Source organism: Lagopus leucura, unplaced genomic scaffold (assembly GCF_019238085.1).
Source record: "Lagopus leucura isolate 7727_CA_CO unplaced genomic scaffold, USGS_WTPT01 Super-Scaffold_100037, whole genome shotgun sequence".
In the NCBI taxonomy this organism is placed as follows: Eukaryota; Metazoa; Chordata; class Aves; order Galliformes; family Phasianidae; genus Lagopus; species Lagopus leucura.
Genome location: NW_024962286.1, coordinates 5,406,971 through 5,422,100, shown reverse-complemented (window position 1 = coordinate 5,422,100; position 15,130 = coordinate 5,406,971). Strand labels below are relative to the sequence as shown.

At 57.3% G+C, this 15,130-nt stretch overlaps 2 protein-coding genes across 12 annotated transcripts in view; one reads left to right on the top strand and one right to left on the bottom strand.

Moving 5' to 3' along the window:
* MEGF6 (multiple EGF like domains 6) overlaps positions 1–5,993 on the top strand; it is a 33,423-nt gene extending 27,430 nt beyond the window's left edge. For 3 of the 6 annotated variants that reach the window (XM_042883061.1, XM_042883063.1, XM_042883062.1), the window contains 12 exons: positions 397–525; positions 1,314–1,442; positions 1,550–1,672; positions 2,330–2,458; positions 2,534–2,662; positions 2,804–2,935; positions 3,014–3,142; positions 3,461–3,589; positions 3,711–3,839; positions 3,917–4,507; positions 4,729–4,857; positions 4,937–5,993. In XM_042883061.1, the coding sequence (XP_042738995.1) occupies positions 397–525; positions 1,314–1,442; positions 1,550–1,672; positions 2,330–2,458; positions 2,534–2,662; positions 2,804–2,935; positions 3,014–3,142; positions 3,461–3,589; positions 3,711–3,839; positions 3,917–4,507; positions 4,729–4,857; positions 4,937–5,067 (2,009 nt within the window). In that variant the 3' untranslated portion in view covers positions 5,068–5,993. Of the gene's footprint in view, positions 1–396; positions 526–1,313; positions 1,443–1,549; positions 1,673–2,329; positions 2,459–2,533; positions 2,663–2,803; positions 2,936–3,013; positions 3,143–3,260; positions 3,590–3,710; positions 3,840–3,916; positions 4,508–4,728; positions 4,858–4,936 lie in introns of those variants that run through there. The other 3 variants (XM_042883064.1, XM_042883065.1, XM_042883066.1) reach the window with 3 other exon arrangements.
* Positions 5,814–14,322, bottom strand: ARHGEF16 (Rho guanine nucleotide exchange factor 16). Of its 6 annotated transcripts, none has more exons than XM_042883068.1 (15): positions 13,870–14,322; positions 12,178–12,714; positions 11,612–11,663; positions 11,162–11,331; positions 10,700–10,756; positions 10,288–10,448; positions 9,109–9,261; positions 8,701–8,830; positions 8,450–8,524; positions 7,961–8,053; positions 7,664–7,818; positions 7,287–7,466; positions 7,112–7,185; positions 6,919–7,020; positions 5,814–6,729 (listed from the first exon to the last, which is right to left on the bottom strand). In XM_042883068.1, the coding sequence occupies exons 2-15, from the start codon at positions 12,688–12,690 to the stop codon at positions 6,590–6,592; spliced, it is 2,055 nt and encodes a 684-aa protein (XP_042739002.1). In that variant the 5' UTR covers positions 12,691–12,714; positions 13,870–14,322; the 3' UTR covers positions 5,814–6,589. The 6 variants fall into 6 exon arrangements, with proteins under 6 accessions (XP_042739002.1, XP_042739003.1, XP_042739004.1 ...); XM_042883069.1 differs by having other exon boundaries at positions 12,178–12,718; positions 13,877–14,322; XM_042883070.1 differs by lacking the exon at positions 13,870–14,322 and adding an exon at positions 13,769–13,785.
* Positions 14,323–15,130: the final 808 nt, after the last annotated feature.

Sequence of the window (15,130 nt, the reverse complement as noted above, 5' to 3'; positions counted from 1 at the left end):
CCAGCAGCTATCTGGAGCAGATGCAGCCTCACGGAACCCTCTTGGCAAAGGTCCCCTGTTCAGGGGCTGCTCCTGAAGGCTGTGCATGTTGCTGCTGGATCTGACAAGGGCTGGGGATCCTGGCAGAACAGCTCCCTCACAGATAACGTGATGTCACGCTAAGGATAACAGTGCCCATGTGTTGGAGCAGCAGCCACACGTAGCGTGCTGCTGTGGGTTCTACATCTAGCACCATAAAACCAATGCATGCACGGCCCAAAGAGCAACAACCCATGGGGTCAGGATGGTTGTTATGGTCTGGCTGCTTGCTGGTCTCTCCTGCAGACAGGAGGCACTGCTGGTGGGACTGGGTGATGCCACGCGTGCCTGTTGCTAACAGTTGTGTCTCTCCTGCAGCTTGCCCGCAGGGCAGGTTTGGTGACGGCTGCAGCCAGGTGTGCAGCTGCTCCAACAACGCTGTGTGTGACCACATCACTGGCCGCTGTCTGTGCGCTGCTGGCTGGCTGGGGCCCACGTGCCACCAAGGTAATGTGCCCTGTGGCTGCCCAACCTAGCTGTGGGTGCTAGAAATGCCATTGCTTGGGCTGGGCTGCGCTTTTCAATGGCGGTAGTAGATCCAAAAACCTGAGGCAGACGATAGCAAGGCAAGATTGCAAGAGACTATCAGCACTTCCCATTCATTCCCACAGACAGGTGCCAAGAGATTGCCCTCTCCTAGTGCAGCAGAAGTTGCCCTGGCTCGCAGTTCTGTAGCAGCACAGGGTGAGGGCTTGGCTGCTTGCTGCAGTGCCTTCAGGCACAGCTCAGTGCAATTGAGCACGAGAGCATTATTCATGTGCTTAAATGGCTTTTTGTGCTGATGCTCACCATGGCTGCTGCCTTCACCCAGCGTTTTTTGGGCTATGTGCCACCACCAGGGCTGAGACATTTCTGAGAGATCAGGCAGCCCAGTGGGGCGTATAAATTCAGTCCCCCTCTTAGCAGTGGTGGGACGGCAGAGGCTCAGAAGGTACCACGTGTTTTTCCATTCCTCTCATGGTTGTCCTATGTGTGGCCATTTGTTCCAGCAGTATCCAATCTGCTTTAATTACAGGCGTCACCTCCAGCCACAGGCTTCCTCCTGCACTCCATTACTCAGCTTGGCACTGGGTTGGGAGAAAAAGGGTGCTTTAGGGTTTGGTTTCAGGTTTAGAGAATTTAGGATCCTCATTCCATGCCCTCCTGTCTTTGGGCATGTCACTGGAGGCTCAGCTTTGCCTTTGGCACACACCTGGGATGGATTTCTGATTGATTGCCTTTTGGTTTCCCCCCAGCATGCCCAGAGGGTTTCTATGGGATGGGCTGCTACCAACGCTGCCTGTGCCAGAATGGGGGGACGTGTGACCCCGCCACGGGGCACTGCACCTGCCCAATGGGATGGACCGGGCTGGCCTGCGAGCTGGGTAAGGACACTGCCAACAGCATCAGGACATGGGCTCTGCCACCAGCCAGTCCCATTTTGGGGTGGTTTGCCTTTGGGGTGACAGCTCTGCCCTTTGCTCTCTCCTAGCGTGCGCTGACGGGCATGGGGAGGGCTGCGGGCAGCGCTGTGCCTGCCTGAACGGGGGGGTCTGTGACCTGCAGGGACACTGCCAGTGCCCACCTGGGTGGAGTGGGAGCATCTGTGAGAGCCGTGAGTAGGGGAGGTGGGATGTGGGGGTGCGGGAGCGTGGCCTGCTCAGTGCAGAGCTGAATGGCTGGATTGCAGCAGCTGGGAGGCTCGGGGGTGCCATGGTCAGGGGGGTACCATGGCTCTGTGGTAAATGCCATGGTTTTGGGGTGGGTGCTGTGGTTTTAAGGTAAAGATACAATTTCACGAGGGCTGAAAAGAGTTTGGGTTTGAGCTCCTGCTCTTACCCAGAGCTTTTCCCCATCCCCACACACCCTCACCGCTTTGCATAGACCAGCTTTGAGAGTTGCTCTAGTGGTGCATTCATTCCTGGAGCAGACATGAGAGCTGAACTCCCAGATTTTTGCAGCTGTAGTGCTGACTTCTGGCTCATGTTGGTACTGCAGATACTTGGTTTGCAGCTGCTTTAGGTGCTTCTGCGACAACAGCAGTGAAGAAATTGCAGCCATGTGTTCTGCCAGCACCCAGCTCTTCTTAAAACAGTGCTTAACCCAAAAGCCTTTCCAAAAACCTTTGGTGCAGTTAAGATGACTCTTTCACACCAACTTGTGCACGAGTCTGTTCGCAGAAGGGCTTAGTCATTCAGCTATCACACATGCAGTGAAAGGAGCCCCTTTTTTATTCCCTAACTTGTCATTTCTCCCCTGCTTGCACCCCAAGCCTGTCCGGAGGGATACTTTGGTGCAGGCTGCCAGGAGCGCTGTGACTGCAGGGACAAAGGGCTGTGCCACCCCATCACCGGTGACTGCCAGTGCTCCCCCGGATGGAGGGGCCAGCGCTGTGACAAAGGTGAGACTGCATGGGGTTGGGGTTTTGGCTGCTGCAGGTTGGGGAGAGCCTGCCATGTCTCTCCTGTCCCCACAGCCTGCCTGCCCGGAGTGTTTGGGAAGAGCTGTGCTGAACGCTGTGCCTGCCCCCCTGGAGCACCCTGTGACCACATCACTGGGCAGTGCAGCTGCCCACCAGGCTTCACCGGAGCTGCATGCGAGACACGTGGGTACCCACAGCATCAGGGATCATTCCATGGGCACTGGAATGGGCAGAGGGGTGTGAGCACGTTGCTGCGCCAGGGGATGGGGGTGGGTTTGCAGTGTCAGGGAGTTCTGAAGAAACACAGTGCCCTTCTCCATGCAGCCTGCCCGCCCGGCACTTTTGGGGAGCGCTGCGCCCAACGCTGCCGTTGTGCAGGACCCAACCAGGACTGCCACCCCATCACCGGTGCCTGCATCTGTGCACCAGGCCACCACGGGCCTGACTGCGAGCTGGGTGAGCCATAGCTCCATGTTGGTGGATGCCTTGCTCTCACCTCGCTGGGCACCATGCAATCATTGCTTTGCTGTGCAGAGTGCCCTATGGGCTGGTACGGCCCTGGCTGTGAGCGGCCATGTGAGTGCAAGAATGGGGCCTGGTGTGAGCGCACCACGGGGACGTGCCACTGCCCAGCAGGATACATTGGTGCTGACTGCAGCGTTGGTGAGTGTATGGGAATGGGGCTGGGGGGGGAATGGCAGCATGGTGATGGCTCCTGGTCTCCCTGCTTTGGTATATGCTGTGGGAGGGCAGCTGCAGCTGATCTCATTTGCTGTCTTAGCACTGGAAACACCGTCTTGCACCATTTGTTGAGTGCCAAAATGATGTCCCCATGACACATCATCAGCTTTTGCGTCGTGCCATCTGGGTATGGCTGCCTCTCTGCTTCTCTGGCAGAGGGAAGTGCAAAAGCTCTGCCCTGCAAGCATAGCCTGCAGGCACTGCAGTGATGAAGGCAGCTGAAGGTGTCCCTCCCACCAGTGTGTCCCAGCGGCCGCTATGGTGCAGACTGTGCACAGCTGTGTGCCTGCGGGGAGGGGGCCACGTGCCACCACGTCACCGGGGACTGCCTGTGCCCACCGGGAAGAGTTGGTCCCACTTGTGAGCAAGGTAACTGCGAGCTGCAGGGCAGCTGCACCCTGCAGGACGCCTGCAGGGCACCCTGGCACCCTCCTGTCCCAGGAGGGCACCTGTTTCCTGCTGTGCCCAGCACTGTGCCCTTGTCCTGCAGGCTGCCAACCGCAGCAGTACGGGCTGGGCTGCCAGCAGACTTGCTCCTGCCAGAATGGAGGGCTGTGCAATGCCACTGATGGGTCCTGCACCTGCGGGCTGGGATGGACTGGGAAATCCTGCGAGTTAGGTAAAGCTGCTCCATGCACACAGCCCAGCCTGCTTGGTGGCTCGCTGCCTGCTGAGCTGCCCTGCTGTGCCCCACAGAGTGCCCACCTGGGAGCTTTGGTGCTGACTGCCAGCTGCGCTGTGCCTGCAGGCACAGTGCCACCTGCGACCGCATCACTGGCGCCTGCCGCTGCCCCCCGGGACGTTATGGGGCCCTGTGTGAGCACGGTGAGCTGAGGGGGTGGGCAGGAGCAGGGGGCCCGTGTGTGCTGCTCCCTGTAACTGAGCAGATGCCACATGGGCATGTTTCAGAGAGGACAGCTCTGTGCTTCTCTCTGGATGCTCCTTTCCAGGTTGTCCCCCTGGTTTCCATGGGACCGACTGCCAGCAGCACTGTGACTGTGCCCATGGATCTGCCTGTGACCCGGCCACCGGCCGCTGCCACTGCCCTGTGGGGCTGCGGGGTCCCCGCTGCCAGGAAGGTACTGTGCCCCCAGCCCCTCTGTTGTGGTGCCTCAGAGCCATTTGGCACAGCTGTGCCCCTCTCCTGTCCCAAACCAGGCTGTGAGGAGGGGATGTATGGTGAGGGATGCCAGCAGCGCTGTGACTGCATGGGGAACGCGCCCTGTGACCCCATCACGGGGCTCTGCCTCTGTCCTCCGGGAACAACCGGCCCCAGCTGTGACTCAGGTGAGGATGGGCAATGAGGTGAGCAGGGAAATGAAAAGAATGTGGGGGGGGTGGATCAAAATACAGCCTTCAGATGGATGCAAACATGCCTTGTTGGAGCTGATGTCTCATGGAAGAGCACTGTTCTGTGTGCGTCCCATTGGAGAGAAGATCTTACCCAGACCAGAGCCCGCCCTGCCACGTTGGGGTAGCGCAGCCATCTGATCCCCTCTGCCCCACAGAGTGTCCTGTGAGCCACTATGGCCCTGACTGTGCCCTCACCTGCACCTGTGCCAGCAGCTCCCAGTGCAGTGCCAGGACTGGCCGCTGTCGCTGCCACCGCGGCTCCATGGGCTCCTCGTGCCAGGAAGGTGAGCCCAGCCCTGTGCTGCACCGGCCCTGGGTGCTACCTGCAGCGTAAGGGCTGAGTGCTGTCCCCTTCTCCTCCAGCTGTGCCCGCCCAGATGCCCACCAGGTCCCCAGAGCTGCAGGGGATGGAGCACTACGTCCTGCCTCAGCCACAGGGCCCTGCAGAAGCACACGACCCAGCTGGAGGACTTGTTCCCAAGGCACTCGAGTGACAACCAACTCATGGCAGATGGGAGCTGGCTGCTGCCTGGGCTGGATATGGGCTGTAGGACTGCTCTGCAGCTGCTGGCCCTCACTTCTGGCTGTTGGCTGCTGGGGTTGGAGGGGAAGGGTTGATATGATGCTTGAAAATAGGTATTTATTCAAAAATATTTATGGCAAGCTCTACCACAGCAGTGCAGCTCTGCAGAGCTGCCACCTGGAGGGGGAAGAGCTGATCAAGAACCTGCAGCACCCAATCCAGACATGGACACGTTGGCACAAAGCTGTGGGTGCCTGCAGCCCTGCAGTGGTGGTGGTGCAGCACCTGGTCCTGAGTGCACAGGGATGGCCCCATCCCTCAGGGGCCAAAGAACTGCTTCCTTTCCGGATGGACTTTCTTTTAATCTGTAAATAACTTGTACTTTTTTTTACTAATTAATTTTTTCTTACTTTTTCCTTTTTTTTTTTTTTTTTTTTTTTTTTTGCATTAGATGTGAAGAAATAATGTTAAAATAAGCACGTAGTGAAGGACCAAAATGGTATAACTGAGGTTGGGTATGAGCAGGAAGCAGGGAGGAGGGAGAGGTGGTGATGTGCCAAACACCCATGGGCTCCTGCTGTTCTTGGTGTCTATTCTCCACCCACTCAGGGCTGTGTGCTGTTGGCATGCACCTGAGCTTTCTATTTATTTCCTTGGTGGGCTGGAAAGCCTCTGAGCACAGTGCCTTTCTGAGCAGGGAATGCAGAAACTCCATTGTTCAGATCATGGTTGTTTTTTACTGGTTTTGTCTCTTAATACACCTTGCTGCTTGTTTTCACGTAGCATTTGTCTCTTAGCCTCTTGTCTCCTTTAATTTAGCACCCGTTTAGCACAGTTCTCATTCTTCCACAGTTGACAGAAATAAAGACAGCTTCACTGAACTTCTTTTTGCCTTGTCTCTTCAGTTAGTTACCTGTGAATGTCACTGCAGCTCTTCTGAAGGATGGCTCCTGAGCCACATCCATCACAACCCAGCAGCAAAGACAGCTGTCAGATGGAGCTTCCTGCTGACTGTTAGCAGTGGGAACACCTGGCTCCTTGGTGGGGGTCCCACTGCTGCACTTTGGGCAAGGAGGACGTTTGTCTCATTAGGATCCAAGAATTTATTGTTGGTCTCCTTCATCCTTTGGCAGTTTGATGCAAACAGAGACATCAGAGCAATGCTGCCCTGAGCATTCCCATTGCCTCCAGCACTCCTTCCATTCCAAACAGACCTGAGCTGCTCAGCAGTCACAACCCCACTCCCTGCCCTGACCCTCAACCACTCCTTGGTGCTGAGTTGTAGGGGAAAGCCAGCTCTGCACTGAGCAAGGATGCCCTAACGCTTGGCCAAAGGCACCTGGATGCCAGGTCCCGTGTCAATTAACGGCCATCAACACTGCTGCCACAACCAGTCCCTGCCCTACAAACCCAGGAAGAATGGCTCTCCTGCTGCCTCCTGGCAGGGCTCAGTCTCCAGAGCTCTGGAGCTCCCATGGGGTCAGGCCTGGCTGTTACACATCCGTCTCGATCCGCAGCCGCTCCATCCGCCGCACGTTGCACTCCACAGCCACACGGCTGGTGATGGGTCGAGCACAGTCCTGGGGGAACCAGCCCCGCTCGCCGTCCCGCAGCCGCTCACCCCAGCACCAGCCTGGGAGGAGAATGGGATGTGAGCACACCTGGGAAGCACCCACGGCAAGAGGCCTCGGGGCTGCTGGAGCTCTGTCAGCCTTCCAGGCCCGGTATCCTGGGCACAGAGCTCACTCGCTGTAGTGCTGTGGAAGATCCACCGAGGCCGTGCCCCACCACAGCCGTGTCCTGAGCCACAGACCCCACTCACCATCCTCCTCGCCCAGCAGCAGCACCACATCAGCCTGCTGCAGGGAAATCTCATCTGCCTGCTTGGCCATGTAGGCACGGGTTATCTCCACTTGGCTCAGGTCTGCAGGGCAGGACAGAACCAGTTAAGAACATGGGATCGGTGCATCCCAGGCTGAGTGGGAGCCCATGCACGTGGCCACACTGGCCCCTACCTCCACGGGGAGTGCTGTCAGGCTGCTCTCGCTCCCGGTGCATCAGTGCGGTGACCCAGCGTGCCCGGTCACTCCTGGCAAAGGATAAACCAACATGAGCAGGAAAGGCCACGGATGGCATCCTGCTGCTGGCAGGAGAGACCTCCCCCCAGGGATGGAGGCTTTCAGGACTCACAGTGTCTCTGCTGACAGCAGCACCTCCTCCCGCCGGCCCTCGCTGTCCCTCTCCATGGCCACACGCAGCAGGTGCCCGCCTGGCCGGCCAGGAGGAGGGGATGGAGGCTCTGTGGTCTCTATCTTCTCCACTGAGATTTGGTCCAGCATGGCGTAGTTCATGACGGTGTAGCTCTCCTCACTGCAGCAGGGACAGAAGGGGCTTCTCAGAGCTTCCTCCCCACATGGCATCGCCCCCAGGTGGGCTCTACCCAATGGCTTTGGGCCGTTCACAAGAAATGCCTCCCTCGTAGCCACAACACGGCAGCCTCGAGGTTTCCTAATGCTGCAAGACATCAACCCACCAGTCCTGTGCCAAGGGAAGGCCCTGAGCTGTACCTTTTCTTTTTGGTGATGATCAGGACGTCATTGAAGAGGAAGAGGTGGCAGATCCTGCCGGAGCCCTTACGGAAGATTCCTCCTTCCTCAGAGGAGAGCAGGTAGAGCTCACCCCGTTTCAGCAGCCAGCGGGAGGCAGAGATCAGGGGAAAAGGCTGCAATGGAGAAAACCTGAAGGAGCATTTGTCTCACACATGGCAGGTAAAGACAACTCAGATTAGGTGGATGAAAACACCACAGCAATGGGCAGCTATTCCAGCCCACAGCCTGCTCAGCCCCACCACCACGCACCCTCACCTTCTTCTTCCCGAACTCCAGCTGCTTCTGCAGAGTGTACAGCTGCTCTGTCCTCTCCATTGCACGAGCTCCTTCGTTGCAGTTCTTAACCAGCTGGAAAAACACAAGGGAGAATGGGTAGATGAAAGGAAGGATGGCACAAGTGTTGCTGGTGAGGGCCCCAATAAGACAAGTAAGAATTGTAGGGCACTCACCTCCATGGCAGTTCTGAGGCTGGGAAAGCACCAGTGGAAGATACAGTGGAGAGAAGGACAAAGGATGGGCCAAGGAGGAATGAAGAAAAGAGGACAAGAAGGAAAAAACACCATCAAGTGAAAAAAATGGGCAAGTGAAAAGATGTGTACCATCCCACAGCTATTTGCAGTGAGAATGTCAAGTGAACTGATGTAAGAAGGAAAAATAAGAGGGCAGAAGGGCAGGCTTGGGACCAGGGTGGAGAAACAGAGTGCTGGGAGAGAGGAGAGATGGGGAGCAGGCAGCTGTCCTCACCTTGCTGATGGCTTTCAGAGCTCTGGTGGCAGCTCCATACGCTGCAGTGCATGCTTGTGTTTTTTGACAGACTGTCTAGAACGTCAAGACAAGAGGCTTTAGTGATATTGCAAGACAGAGCGACGGCGGAGCAGCTGCTGAGCTGGGATCTGTGGTCAGAGCAGAAGGCTCTGGTGGCTCAGCAAACCAACACCTGGAAGCAGTTCCCCTCTCCAGAGGTGCCAAGCAATGCTGCTGTGTGACTTACTTACATCTAACAGCAGAGGAAGCCGCGTTACTCTCTGCATAGGGAGAATGAGAAATGATATCAGTGGCAGCCCTCCACATTCTGGTTTCCTTTCAATTTGTTTCAAGGCCTCTTTAAATAAGGGGTTTGTCTTTCTGGAACGGGACAAGAAATCTCCATTAACGCTGTTTTTCAGGTATCAAGGTTTTCCAGGGGATTCCCATGCATGAGTAGCACAGTGCAGTGCTGCCTCTGGCGCTCAGCAACAGTGAGCACAGCTGGAGCAGCAGGCAATGGAAAAACAACTGGAAACATTGAGTCCACCCAAGGCTGGGGCACACCTGCACCGCCAGCACACTCTGGGATGAGCGGCCTCTGCATGCACCCCTCATACACCCCACCTGCAGGAGCTCCCTGTAAGAGCCGTACTCACAGCAGCCTCTGCAGTGTCCTCTGCTGGTAGACTTCGTTGGAGCAGTAACTGATGTAGGGGTTGAAGTGCTTGGAGGCGTGCTCCTCCACAATGTCACTGATGTCGGGGATGAGGACGTTCTCCTGGTGTCGCTTCTCTAGGGCTTGGAAGAAGCTGAGGAGAGGAAGTCAGACAGTCTCACTGCATGACTCACCAGGGCAGGACAGAGAAGATCTGCAGTTTATTGCAGCCCATCCTTCCCCCACATGCCTTGCTCTGTTCCACAAGCTCGTGTCCTTCCTCCTCCCTCACACATTTACCCTCAGGGATCCCGCCCCAGCTCTGGCCTTTGCTTCATCCCCAGCCTTGCCCACATCCCAGCACTGCAGGCAGGTGGTGCCTCTGCAGAAGCACAGACTGGGTCTGAGGCAGCAAAAGCCTTCTGGTTTAGGAATTAAAGAAATCAACTGTCCAGAGCAATGCACAAGCTGCACAGCTCGGGGGGTTGCCTAAAGAGAGAAACAAACTGCAACGCACTTGGCCATGAACAGGCTCTGCTCAGGCCATCCCAAGACACCACGTGCTCCCCTGAGCAGAACCCCTTGAACTCTTTGCTCTGAAATGACATTTCCACACTGTGTGTGTTTCCCACGCCACCACAGCCAGTAGGCACAGCTGCTCCACACACACAGAGCCATGCCCAGGTTGGTGGCAGGGACACACCACGTGCTCAGGGCGCACCGTGTCCCCTGCAGGGCCACCTGCATTGCCAGGGCAGCTCACAGCCCCTGCATCAAGTTCCCCTCGCCCAGTGAGCTCCATCCCTGCTGCAGGAAGAGCAAGGCCCTGCCACCCCCGCGTCGGTTCTCACACAGCTGCAGTCCCTGCATCCCATCTGGGAATTCCCAGCTGGGAGCTTCCAGGAAACAGGAAAGCTCTAAGCACAGTGATGGGGAGCTCTGCAGCAGGCATGTGACCGGGCACTGCTATTCAAAATATTATGTGCTGCTCCTGCTGACAAATCCCTCAAGCCAAAACTGACCCAGCATCGTGACTGTGCAACAACAAGGTGATGCTGCAGCACTATAGGAACGTGTGCTGGGTGAAATACAATCAGGGGATGGATGTCTCAGCACTTCCAGGGATGCTGCCCCTCCATCAGAGAGCTGCAGAGGTCTACCGTCACAATGCTTCACTCACTTGGTGCTGACAGCCAGGATGTCGCTGATGTTGGAGAAGAGGTGGTGGTGCTCCGTCTGGGTCATGGTCTCCTTCAGCTCCTCCGACTTCTTGAAGCAGCCCACCAGCACACTCAGGCTGTGCATGTAGGAGAACTCTGATGTGATGATCTCAAACATCGCCTGAAAGCAGCGAGGCAGGGAGACGCAGCACAGGAAACTGCATTATTACTGGCATAGCAAGGGCGTGAATTAAAAGCCAACTGCATCTCATTCACACCAGTGATGCCCATCTGTTATTTAATAACAACTGTATGTTATTTACATTCATAATGACTGGAAAAGGCATATTCAGCATCCCCCATCCCACGCACTGCCTGGCATCAAGGACTTCTGCAGGACGTGCCCTCAGCCCTGGCACACCATGTGCTCACCTCCTGCCTCTTGCGCTCCTCAGGCTTTATGTTCTTCAGCAAGTCCGCCTCCAGCACCTGTGGGTGAAACTCAGTGCAGAAAATGGCTCTGCTGGGCCTGCACAAGAACCGTGTGGTTCTGCAGGTAGCAGAGCTGCTTCACAGGCAGGGATCACTCCGCATTAAACAGGAGACACATCCCACAAGACCAGACCTGCTGGGAGCCCAGCGTGTCCCAGCTGGCCCCAAAGCATCCCACAGCACAGTGCTGCAGGATGAGCTGCTCCCTACTGGGTGGCAGCTCTGAATTTAAAACACATGCTGCCCTGCTGCCTTTCAATGAGCGAGGCACCTGCTTGTGCCGTAAGGGCCTACTTGCAAGGATGGATGAGCAAAGGAATAATCATTAACAACAGCGAGGTACAGCCTGGCCCTCTCAGACCAAGCAAAAGACATAGGAAAGCAGGAGGTTGGCACGTGTACCTCTGGGAGCTGGCTCCAGGTGACCTGTGCGGGCCGATAGCTCCGCACCACGATGGCAGCACCAGGCAGGGATGGCTCCTCAGGGTTGGCCTCCTCCAGCAAATCCTCATCCGACTCATGGCTGACTGAGTTCAGCCCTCTCTCACGGATTTCCTGGTACAGCTGTGGCTCTGCGTGGGGAGAGGTGCAGAGTGAGCACAGCCTCCTGCAGCCCGCCTCGCCCTGCTGGGACGGACTTTGCACAGCGCTGGTCAAGCAGCAGCTTGCACGTCCCCAGCAGTGTTTGCTCTGAGCAAACAGAGCCAGGAGTGTTCCAGCTGCAAGTGCGGCTGCGCCCTCCCCAGCAAGCAGGAATGCAGTGGCACACGAGCAGCAAAGGGACTGGAAAAGGGAGAATTCACAATGACATCACAGGGAAAAGGCCATGGGATGAGGGCAAGCAGCACTCACGGTCCTTGAATGAGCCACCGTGCTTCTGCACCCGCTTCCGCCCGAGGTTTTTCTGCAGGAGGAAGAAGAGGAGCTGCCGCTGTGCTGCCCTGATGGCTGCAGAGCTCACACCTTGTGCCCCAGTTCCACCAGCTGTGTTCAGTGCCCTCAAGAAGGGGAGCAGCCCGCACACACTGCCCTGCTCCCCCAGCCTGACTCTGAGCAGTTGTTTGCAGTGACTCAGCTCCAGCCTGTGTTATCGGGGTGACCATCTCAGCAAGCTTGCCGCTGCTCGCTTCCATTCCCGTCTGTCTGCCCCACACCTGGACTTTGCCTGCCCGGCGCCTGGGTGCTGGCAGTGCTGCTTCACCCACGCCCATGCAGTGCCCGCAGGAGCCAGCCCTGCTTCTTGCAGAAGCAGATTCCAGGCCCTCTGTGAACCTAAGCAGCTGCTGGTGCCAGGCAGACTCCCAGGCTCAGCCAGCCCCACCAGCTCCATGCCAGCCATACAGCAACAGATGCAGGCACACAGCTCAGCCCACCCCTGTCCCCATCACCACCAGGCTCCATCCCTGCACCAAACCCACCTTGCTTCTGCCAGGGCTGCGGGCAGGCGGAGCGCTCCCCTCCTCCAGCAGTGGTTTCAGAGTAGGCACGGTGCTCACAGGCTCCATCTCCGTGCCCGTGCCCTTCATGGCTGCACGGTACGACATGCTCCTCAGGTTGCGTTTGAGCATCCCTCCTCCATCCTCCTCTGTGTCCTCCTGCAGTGTGACGCTGGGGACGGACGTTCGCTTCTGCCCCAAGCACGCAGCATCAGGGACGGATCCAGTGCTGGGGTTCCGCGTGGGGTTCTTGGTCTTGGTGGAGACTGCCAGGCTCCGGGGGATCAGCTGCTGCGTGCCCACCTTCAGCGCAGCCGGGCTGTCGGTGCTCAGCACGATGCGGCGCGGCTCAGCCATGGGGAAGCAGCTCATGGTGGAGTCAGGACTGCGCTTGCCTGGAGGGGAGGTTGGTGCAGGGGGCCCGGATCTCAGTGGGTGGCAGCGGTACTCCAGGAGGAAGGTCTGGTCCTCAGCTGCTGGTGGGCTGCGGGACATGGCAGCAGCACAGGGAGTGGAGAGCTGCACAAGAGACAGAGAGTCAGATGGACAGACAGGGAAGGAACGCTTTCCTCCGCTAAGGTATCCTCATACAGGCATGGCACAGCTCACTGTGCTGCACGGGGAGCCTGGCACAGCCTGCATTGCTGTCCCTGTGGTGCTCACTCTGACCATCGCAGCACCGCTGGGGATCCCACACTGCACTCCTTGGGCATCGATTCTGATGGACCCACAGCCCAGGGGCAAAGCGGGCTGATGGATGCTCAGCATCAGCTCCCACAGAGTTGATGGGGGCTCTCGGTGTCCCCACAGCCCCTCCAGCACTCAGCTCCATCTCTCACTAGGAGCTAAGCCTGCCCACCTCCTGCTGAGCCACACAGCTGAGCCCCCCAGATACAGCACATACAGCATTCTACTGCTCCATTGCATAACTCGAGTTAAAACTCGGGTTTAATTTCTCCAAACTGAGATCCCATTGTCCGCCACGCCTGAGCTACTCCCTTCCAAAGGCCACGCAGCAGAGAACAGCCCGGACCGGGACACATCTCCTGGCAGAGGGACAAAGCACCGCACCAACAAAACCCCTCTGATCCGACGCTTCTATTTCCCTGCGTTGGGTGGGGGACAGACGCTGGGGGCCGCCAGGAAACCCGCGGACGGGAGAAGCGCCACGTTCCGCCTTTCCCCCTCCCCGGCTGCACGCACAGCCCCGTCCCCGCAAAGGACCCGGAAGGATTTGCAACCAGCAGTGCCACCGCAGCCCCCCAGATGCATCCTCGGATCCCCTCCCCGCCCCATACCTCGGCCGTTTGGCAGCTGCAGGCGGTGCCGAGAACCCCCGAGGCGTCCACCCCCACGAGTGGGGCGGGCGGAGCTGCGGGACGGGAGGGAAATTCCTCCGGGTGGGGGAGCGGGGGCAGCGGGGCCGCAAGGCTGGGGCTGGAGGGAACGCTCCGCCCCGAGGGCAGCGCGGCAGCACCCCGGGGTTACGCTCGGTCCCGGTTCTGAGCCCAACTCTGGTCCCGTTTTCCCCCGGGGGTCCCCGTGCCCCTCCCGGCCACAACCCCACACCTACCGGCGGCCCCAAAGAGAGGGCGGAGAGGGGCGGGGGCAACGGGGGGCGGGGCCACGTAGGGGCGGGGCCGAGAAGGGGGCGTGGCCAAGAGCTCAGCTCACCTGCTGCTGCTGCTGCTGCCATCCTCAGGTCCGCCTCTGCCGGGTGGGGGTGATGATGGACGATGGACAAAATGAGATGCAAATCAGATTTAAAAAGGAAAGAAAGAAGAAAAAAAATAGAGATGTTTGCTGCTTTGCGACGTTTCAACAAGAATCCCATCCCCCACACACATCTCTCCCAGCCCCAGACAGGTGCTGTGGGTACCACACTCCCGGAAGGCACTTCACCAGCAGGCAGCATCATGGTCAGCTACTCCCCCATTGCTTCTAAAGGCAGTTGACCAGTCCCGGGGGTGCAGCCGGCCCAGGCTGTGGGGATGGGAGCTGCTCAGTGCCCCCCTGGGGCTGGGGGTGTCCCCTAGTGTCCCTTCTGTCCTGGGAACCACCTTTCCCTTGACCTCCCCTTTTTGCCCCCGCTCTGATTTTGTTCCCCATAAAAAGGGAGCCTTTTTCTCCCTGCTTTACAGCGAATCTCAAATGCTCAGTAGATGACAAAGTCCCACTTGTCAGCAGTGCCCTTCTAACAGTTCCATTCCCCTCCCCAAGCCCTGCCCGACAATCACCCCATTCTCAGCACTCCCTTACCCGATGGATGCTCTCCTTCCCTGCCGGTTCCAGGAGCCACGAGGCTGCTGCACTGCACAGAGCTCAGCTGAGCCCCAAACCATCCCACGAAGCACCGATGCACGGAACAAGGATCCATCCTCCGGGCAGCACGCCGACTTCCTGAAGCAGAGAGCATTAATCAGCTTTGCAGCTCACACCGTTGGCCCCAATGCCCCTCCGGCCCCATCCTTCCTTACCTTGCAGCAAAGCATCCACCGACGCCACGCCGATGCGTCGGGCGACAAACAAAGCTCACGGGACCATGGCTTATAAAAGCACACAGGTTTATTGCATATCAATCTCATGTATAAATTCATCGTAGCATTGGAAAGATTACATTTGGTATACATTCCTATTCTACAGCATTAACCTCAAAATCAGCTTTTCCTAGTCATTGTTTTAAAGGAATTTCTCTACACAAGTACATTTGTCTTTTATCACAAGCATCAAAAGGAAAATTTGCAAAAAATCGCTTCTTCAAATTATTTTCTACACTTCATCTCTCTTATTTCATTATGCTCCCAACAAAGCGATTCCATATTAATTAATAACTGCCAACACTTCTTTTTTTTTTCTTTTTTTTCTTTTTTTCCTTCTTCCTGGGCAGTTGGAGGCTTCTAGCCTCAGACCAACCATCTAATCACATTTACAATAA

Bases quoted from the DNA above. Each gene is read 5' to 3' on its own strand.
- ARHGEF16 (XM_042883073.1), bottom strand. From the start codon at position 12,963: ATGCTGAGCATCCATCAGCCCGCTTTGCCCCTGGGCTGTGGGTCCATC. The intron at 10,449-10,699 runs GTGAGCACATGG...CGCTGCTTTCAG, and splicing joins AGGAGCGCAAGAGGCAGGAG to GCGATGTTTGAGATCATCAC. The intron at 9,262-10,287 runs GTGAGTGAAGCA...TCCTCTCCTCAG, and splicing joins ATCCTGGCTGTCAGCACCAA to CTTCTTCCAAGCCCTAGAGA.